At 42.7% G+C, this 8302-nt stretch overlaps 1 protein-coding gene across 2 annotated transcripts in view; it reads left to right on the plus strand.

Moving 5' to 3' along the window:
- Nucleotides 1-2921, plus strand: part of SPATS2 (spermatogenesis associated serine rich 2) — a 100137-nt gene extending 97216 nt beyond the window's left edge. The window contains exon 13 of one of the 2 annotated variants that reach the window (XM_081061035.1): nt 919-2011. In XM_081061035.1, the coding sequence (XP_080917161.1) occupies nt 919-957 (39 nt within the window). In that variant the 3' untranslated portion in view covers nt 958-2011. Of the gene's footprint in view, nt 1-784 lie in introns of both variants that reach the window. The other variant, XM_081061034.1, reaches the window with a different exon arrangement.
- The last annotated feature ends 5381 nt before the right edge of the window (nt 2922-8302 follow it).

Here is an 8302-nt window from a genome sequence, read left to right on the forward strand (position 1 = left end):
TCACACTGGGCGTTGTGCACACATCTCCAGGTAGACAAGCACCACCGGGCAGGTGCCCAGAGAGTGCCTGAAGCAGCACCTCCCTGGAAGCACAACGTAGACAAGACTATGTCAGGAGAGACAGCGAACCTGGTGCAGTGAAGCGAACACTAGAAAGTTGAAGATTATCCTTAGTTTCTTTTCCTTGGTTTGAAAAAGATACACAAGAGTAATTCAAGGCAATGCTGTCAGTAATTCTTCAGTAATTCTGTATTACATTGGAATTGGAGGACAAAAATCCTATGCCATCAGCTTTCTGGGTTGTAATGTGAAATTGTACTGCATGTCACAGCAGTATGATTTAATGTGTGGTTCATGATATATATTGCAAAGCAGATCATAATGATGTTTATTTTATTCCAAATGTTCATTATCTTTACAAATGGCTTATGATCTGCAAGGTTCAGACATGTGATAAGATATTGCCCAGTTAAGGGCTTGTAACAGCCCAAAGAATGTTATTTCTTCCTTCTTCAGCTTGTTCCCAGTGAAAGAAAAGTAAACAATTCAGTGGAGAAGAGCCTAGGGATGAAAGGCAGGGAAGAAAATAATGAAAGATGTATTATTTTGGATGTAGTGGCTAGGTTGAATTGGCTGACAGAATTCTGTGAATCTCGAGAGACAACTGAGTCCCAGGCATGGAATACCACAGTTATGCTGTCAGAATACTCCTATACACTGAACTGGAACTGATGGGGTACCGGAATGCCAAAGTTCTTTGAACACCGTATTCTTTTATCCTTAGGTATTGCCAGGGAACAGACGAGGAGGACAAGGCTACAAGCCACAAGGCCAAAAGTCCAATGACCCCACGAACCAATGGCGACATGACAGTGTGGGTCATTACAGAAATAGCTCATGGTATTCATCTGGTTCCAGGTATCAGAGTGTGCCACCCCAGGCACCGGGAAACACTAGTGAATGGGGCCAGGCTCCGTCTTCAGGGACCATCGGAACTGGAGCCGGCATGGATCCCAGCCCACCCAAGCCCTCATTCAAAAAGGGGCTCCCCCAGCGCAAACCCAGAACCTCTCATTCTGAAGCTGTGAACTCTTAAGGGAAATTCCCATTGGCTTCTCTCCTCTATCCCACACAATTCAACTTGGTAACTGGACTTTAGGAAACTTATAGTTAGATTTAATAACAAAAAGAAGTTTACATATATCACTTTTTATGCCATTCTATATATTTTTGGTTTCTTCTCTCCTTATTTCCTCTTTACCAGTTTTGGAGGGGAAGCTGTGGTTTCCCTTGACCTTTCCCACTGATATTGGTTGATTCTGATTGGCCATTTCTACCAGGAATCATAGGCAACTGTTGCCAGGTTTCCCAAGGGTAAGCAGTATTCTTCCCAGGGCAGCAGGCCTTTCGGTTGTCTGAAGAGGCCTTTCTCAGCAACCCCTACTGCTCAGGCTCTCGGAGAGAGATGGATCAGAGTTAGCCCTGTTGCCTTTCCTGGCACACGCCACACATGCCTGTCAGGTTCCCTCTAAACAACAGTGTAATCAGGAGAGGCAATGAGAGGATATGTGCTGCACTGAGTTAGCCAGAGAAGGGGAAATTTAACTGGTGGAAAGAAAAGAACACTAGAAAATATTTGAGAATCTGCCTTTCCTTCTAGAACGTGCCTGAGATTGACACTTGGGTCAGGGTTTCAGTCTCCTGCTTGGCCCCATAGCTTAACCTGCTGTTTTTTCAAAATGCCTAAAGCCTTGTTTCCTATTACCTTAGACTGCAAACCAGTCAAGGGAAGTCCGTGGGAAAGTAGCATTTAATTAAAGTTTAAAGAGGGGGGAAGTATTTCTTTATTTCAATGTTTGAAGATTTTTGTTGTTATTCTCCCTTTTTCCTGAATCCTAGTCTGATCCTGAACAAATTTATAGCAGTATAATTAGTGTTAATCTGTTACCCATCAAAAAATTGCTGCAATCTTTATAGTTGAATAAATAAAAACAACTGCATAAATGTTCCCACATTTGTTTTCCAGCAGCAAGTGACTTCATTATCTGTTTTCCTTTGGACCTCATGGGGTAGAAGTCTCTTGAACATTTGGGGCTTAAATGAGGGTGTCTGATTGCTAAGTCGTTTGTCCACTGCTTAACTTCAGAACCAAATTAAAATGTGAAAGCCAGGATGAGCGTATGCAGCTATTCCTGTGGGAAAGATTCGTAGGATAGGGAATGGTGACTTTCTAAAGGAGAGCTTACCAGTTTAGAAAAACCACAGCTGCCAACGGCTCTCCCAGGCAACCAAAGGTTATACAGCACCCCTCTCCTCCACTGCCTGTCCCTTGACAGGAGTAGTGAATGTAACAGTATAATTGGGCTCTTGCATATAGCAGGTGGCATTGGTGCCAGACCCCTCCACCCCGCCCCACCCACCCCCAGAATCTATGGTTTAATAACAGCAGAACTATTTATTTCTCCAGCATTTGTCCTCCCAAGTCTGAAGCTGAAACTGGAAGTGGCAGTGGTGCAGAATTTAGCTGCCTCAGGGCTTCCCCTGGCTCTTTGGCTGAAGCTGAGCTGCCAGGGTTCAGGTTGGTTGAACAGATTGAGAGAGAGAGAGAGAGAGAGACTGACTTTTAGTAATGAAAACAGTAGTCAAGGAGTGCTGGGAAGCCATTTTCTAAAAGGCTGATCACCTCATTTTTGGGAATTTGTCCAACAACATCATCAGCCTACTAGATGTCAGGAAAAAGGCCTGTTTTTCTGATTAATTGCTTACCTTACTTTATAGGAAATCTAGAGATTGAAGCAACCTTGAAGGGATTATGAGGTCTATCCCTGTATCTAGGCAAGACGGTATTTAACCACTCAGACAGATGGGAAGCCACTGTTTGTCACAATTGCCTTGAAATCAAAATTAAAATCTCCTTATAGAAAAATATTTGAAGATTTTTTCTATAACCGTAAAAAGTTTGAAAATGATGATTTTTCTACATTTTGTTAATTTAAAAAAAAGTATTTAAAATATCAAATAATACAGAAATGTAAAAGGAAAAAGTTAAAGTTTTCCACCTTCCCATTCTGTTCCACAGGGGTAATAACTATTAATAATTTGGTGTATACCCTTGTAGACCTTTTTCAAAGCATATACCTATGTGCATATACACATGGATATATAGGTTTTTTTATTTTTCGTTCTGATTTTATAAAAAAGGCATCATACTATATGCATTCTATAATTCTTTATTTAAATGATATGTCTAAACCTTAATTCATTTAGGATCTCATGTTATAGATATTCTGCTCCTATATCTGCCATTTGACTTTCTTAAACGAAAAGAAGTTAGGTTTATCGTACGTTTGAATAGTGCAGCCCATTCCTTGCTCCCCAGAATAGCTCTAGGCTTCCCAAGAGAATGGAGGCTCCGAAACCTTGGCAGCTCCCACCGGCTGTTCAGAGAGATCCTACATATTCATCATTTTTCCTTCCCTTTCAGTTCCTCTTAAAGATAAATGTCCTGCCCTTCTCCAGCTTAGAGGTAGGACTTGAAACCTCAGGTTATTTAGCTCTGGCAGTTATGTGCCACGTGAGAGAGAACATTTAAATTAGCATGGCTTCATTATGAACATCAGATATTTCCTACTAGGCCTCTTACTTATGGCAGTTCTTAAAATTCACTTTTTAAAAAAGTAATACAGATGAGTTTTTTTAAAGAGGTACAAAAGGATGCATAATGGAAAGTAAAAAAATCCTCCCTGACCTTGTCCCACTGATAAGTTTCTTATATATCTTTCCACAAATTTTCTAAATTGAAACATGCAAATATATTTTTTCTTTCTTTCATATAAATGGAAATTATTATGCATACTCCTAATCAACTTGCTTTTTCCACTTGTTCTCACTTTTTATAACTAGTTTTTGTTTTAAGGGAAAAATAATATATATATATATATATATATTAAAAAAATAAACAGTTTAAAAGCACATATGATGAAAAAGAAGCCTTCATCCCACTCTAGACCATTTGTCTCCTCCCCCTGAGGCAAACACTCTTTAAGTTCCTTGTGATTCCCTCTAGGAATTTGGTATACTGGCACACATACATCATAAGGATGTATACCACTTAGACCTCTCCGCGTGTTGGTATGTATAAATATATACCTCGTTCGTTCTATAGATCCCATTGTATATATTTATCATAATTAGTTTAACCAGTCCCTAATGATGGTTTTCAGTTTTTTGCTATTATAAGTATTACTGAAATGAGCATCTCATAATACATATGTCATTCCTCATTTGTGAGAGTGTATCTTTAGGATGAATTCCTAGGAGTAGAATTGCTGGATCACATAGTTATTGACAAAGTACTCTTAAAGATGCATGGATTTACACTCACCAACAATGTTTGGAGGTGCTTTGAATAGTTGTTGAGCTGGAAGCTACAGAGAGAGAAAGATAACTAAAACACAGCCCTTCAGGGGGCTGATAAACTAGTTGGAGCAACTGAGACATATAGGTAGAATAATACAAGGTAATAATGTCGTATGAAAGCCACACTGTCTCCTGTGAGTAAGATGGAGAAAGCACCACTTTAAGGGCTGGGTCCCATACTTAAACTACAACTATACAAGGGCTGATTACGTATTTGTTCAGTGGTTTATAAATAGGGTGACCTTATATTTCAGAATCCCAAACCAGGGTATAGTCTTGTAAATATGAATGTATGTATGGGGGAAGACAGGATAAACTGTTTTAGGTTGGAGTGACCTGGAAAAGCCAGAATGCATGATTCTCAATCTGTGAACTAACTTATACTTTGGGAGGTCAGTAGAATAATGACTTGTTGCCCCTGGAAATTCTGCCATTTGACCTAACAAACTGAGGGTTTGTCTTGCCTGATTCATAGGATCCAGCCCACCTTCTTGTCCCACCTGGTGAGGGTTATATCCTTTGGCAGGTACAGTCTTGTGAGTGCTTCATGGAAGAAATGGGTCCAAAACGGTGTGTGTGGAGGTCACCAACTGGTACAAGGAGCTATTTTGTCTCTGTTTTAACCAGTTCAGAGTACCGACCATAATTCTGGCGGCCAGACATTCTGTAAAATCAGTCAAGCTTGGCTTCTGGTTGCTTGGCTTCTGGTCGCCACTTGAGCACATTATTTCCTTCAAACACTGAGCCACTTACTGTGCTGGACACTGTGCTGAGTTCTGAGGCAAAGATGAGTAGTTCCAGCTCTTCAACCACTTTGCAGGTTAAAGAAACAGAGCTCTTAGCTCTTCCTTCAACTCTTGGAAATCATGCCTGGTGGTTGGGTAGCGTGGGAGAGAGAAAAGACCCTGGACTTTTGAGACACACACTTGGATTTTAATTATGGCTTCACAACTTAGTAGCTGTATGAGTGGCTAACCTTGGGCAAATAACATCTTTGAACCACTTCCTGAACTGTAAAGTAGAGACAGTGGCAGCTTCTTCCTGGAGGAGGATTTAGCCAGAGTCTGCAGAGCAGTACCCCACTGTCTGAGCTAACCGATGACAAGTTGCATGTTCACTCACCATAACTCCTTTGCTTTTCTCTCTCTTCCTCCTGCCCTGTTAAAAAGTACATGAAAGACATCCCTTATGTCCAGCCATACAGACCTTTTTAACCAAAGAAATAATTCAATCATCCTATCCCTTTTGTAGTTTTTGAGTGCATATCCCCCCAGCATGGTGCCCCTCTTGTCTGTTGGCCATACCTGTCAGAAAAACACACCCTCATCCCGTGTCTGAGCTCCCTGGTTGGGGAAGGCCAGATACTGATGGCACTCACCTGGGTAAACAGTCACCAGCGCAGCCGCATGCAGGAGTGAAGTGGGGGCCAGGGTTTCCCAGGGGCTGTTATTTCCATACAGGTGGTGAGGGAGTTTTATTACCTGTGTTGCTACTCCTTACCAAAGAAGAAACACTATCTGAAGATGTTTCTGGGTGAGGAAACTCACCGACCATCACTACCACCAGCACAACTGTTCTCCAGCCCTCCTGCCCCTTCACTGCCGTCAAAACAGCAGAAACAAATACCACCCACTCCAATTCCTCAGAAAAGTCAGGTCTCCTTTTTATGTCTCTTCAACTTAACCCAGTTAGGCTTTCTCTGTAACTTGGTTTCAAACAAACCCGTTTTCTGGTGCTGCTAGAACACAGATGGAGATGGAGATTGCTGATTCACTCCCTTGCTGGCTCCAGGCAGGACTGTGGTAGGCTGCCCTGTGGCAGGCGGGCGGGGCCTGCAGTCCAGCTGTGAAGTCCCGGTGGCTGTTGACAACGGGCACTCGCTACAGGTCACTATGTGACCACTCATCAAAATGACCATACTGTCCCCTTTTCCTAGGCTGCTTACCAAAGCACAGGACAAAGCACCCCAGTTGTGTGCCACAGTAGCAAACTGCTACCAACCTAGTCAAATCTTGGTTCAGACCCAGTTCCTCCACTACTAGCCATGAGACATAAAACAGTTTTTCATCTGTTAATAAACCCATGTACCTCCCAGGATTCCCTTGTTTGAAAGTTTATTGTGGTTTCCTCACACTAACTAGGATTATCCACCAAAAGAAAAGGAATGGCCTAGAATGAGACAGCCAAAGGCTGGCCAAATACTGCAGGCCTCAAAGTATTCCAAAACGTTTAGTTGTGTTTTTTTGGTGAGGAAGGAGAACCTTCAGTGAGGTTTCAATCCTGAACTCATTTCCCTGGTCCTAGCACTCAAGGCCTGAGCAAGTGCTCAGGGGATCGCTAAACAATTGCCACCGCTTGACTAAGCTCATCACATGGTCTCAACAATCCTTTGAGAAAGGGTCATTTCACAAATGAACTGATGTTCCTTCGATTAACACCTCCCCCCCATCCCTGCCGAAGGTCACCCAGCTGGTCAGTGGCAGAGTTAAACTCTAACCCAGACTAGTCTGACTTGAAAGCCTGAGATTTTCCCACCATACAACTCAAACCATGGAAGCAGAGCTTGACCTGGGGACCTCCAGAAAGGAGGGTGGAGAGAGTGGGAAGAGGGGATGGGAGGGGAGGGGCCCCTGGGCTCTTTTCCTCGACAGCCACCTGTTCTCACCCACCACACAGCAACTGACTCCGCCTGTGCTAGGGGATTGGAGGCTTTATCCATCTTTTGTGTCTTGAGCGCTTTTTCCTTGCTTTGCTCTTCCCTTCTCTCCTTGTTCCCTTTGTAGATAATACTCCCACAGGCCTCCCACGGCAGCTCCAAAACAAGCCTCCTGAGTTTCTTCTTGTTGACAATGGCTTTGAGCTGTCTCTGAACTGGGCTCTCCCTCAACTTTCCCCTCCCTGTGACTCCCAACTGTGGCTGATGAGTCAAGAGTTGGGGGAAGGGCAGAGCAAAAGGAGATTATAGCCAGGCCAGGGCTCCCTGATTTCCCAGTTCTGTTCACTTTTCAACCCCTCCCGAACCCCCATCCTACTATCCTGAACAGGGGTCCCTGCTCCTTGTGTATGTTTGGGGAGAAGGGGAGGAGGTGTAAGGAGAAGGCAAGAAGACCTGAAGTACTAGGTAAAAAGAGATCTAAAGAACAACAAAAACCAGAAACAGACTCATCTGTATACAGAGAACAAAATGATGATTACTGGATGGGAAGGGGGTTGGGGGACTGGGTGAAAAAGGTGAAGGGATGAAGAAATACAAATTAGTTGTTAAAAAGTCGGGTATAGCATAAGGAATATATTCAATAATATTGTAGTAACTGTATAATGCCAGGTACTAGACTAATCGGGATCATTTCATAAATTATATAAATGTCTAACCAGTATGCTGTACACCTGAAATTATAAAATAATGTCAACTGTAATTGACAAATAAATAAGATATAAAGACTTGCTCAAGATAACCAAGTTGGTAAAAACTATATATCTCTACCTCTGCTTCCTCATTTGTGAAATGGAGTGTAAGTAGCCTCTACTCTGCCGAATTCACAGGGCTCCTATACAATTCAAAATCAGATAATAAACATTTACATGATGCAAATGTCACACATTGTTCTATATCCCTTAATGCTAACAACTCTCTGAAGTAGTTATCCCCATTTCACAAATAAGAAAATTGAGCCACAGAAGGAAAATCACACAGCAGCAAGTGGCAGAGCTATATTCAGACCTAGGTAGCCTGTTTCCCAAGTTGGCGGGTGCTTTCAACCACAGCCTCCTCCTGTCTTCAAAGTGAGCTGACTCCTAAATTGCACCCGCTCCAGAGTAGGGTGCCTGAAAGTCGTTTGCGGGGCTTAGATGAGCGACTAGGGGCGGAGTTACTGTGCAGCCC

This window comes from Rhinolophus hipposideros (genome assembly GCF_964194185.1).
Source record: "Rhinolophus hipposideros genome assembly, chromosome: 9".
NCBI lineage: Eukaryota > Metazoa > Chordata > Mammalia > Chiroptera > Rhinolophidae > Rhinolophus > Rhinolophus hipposideros.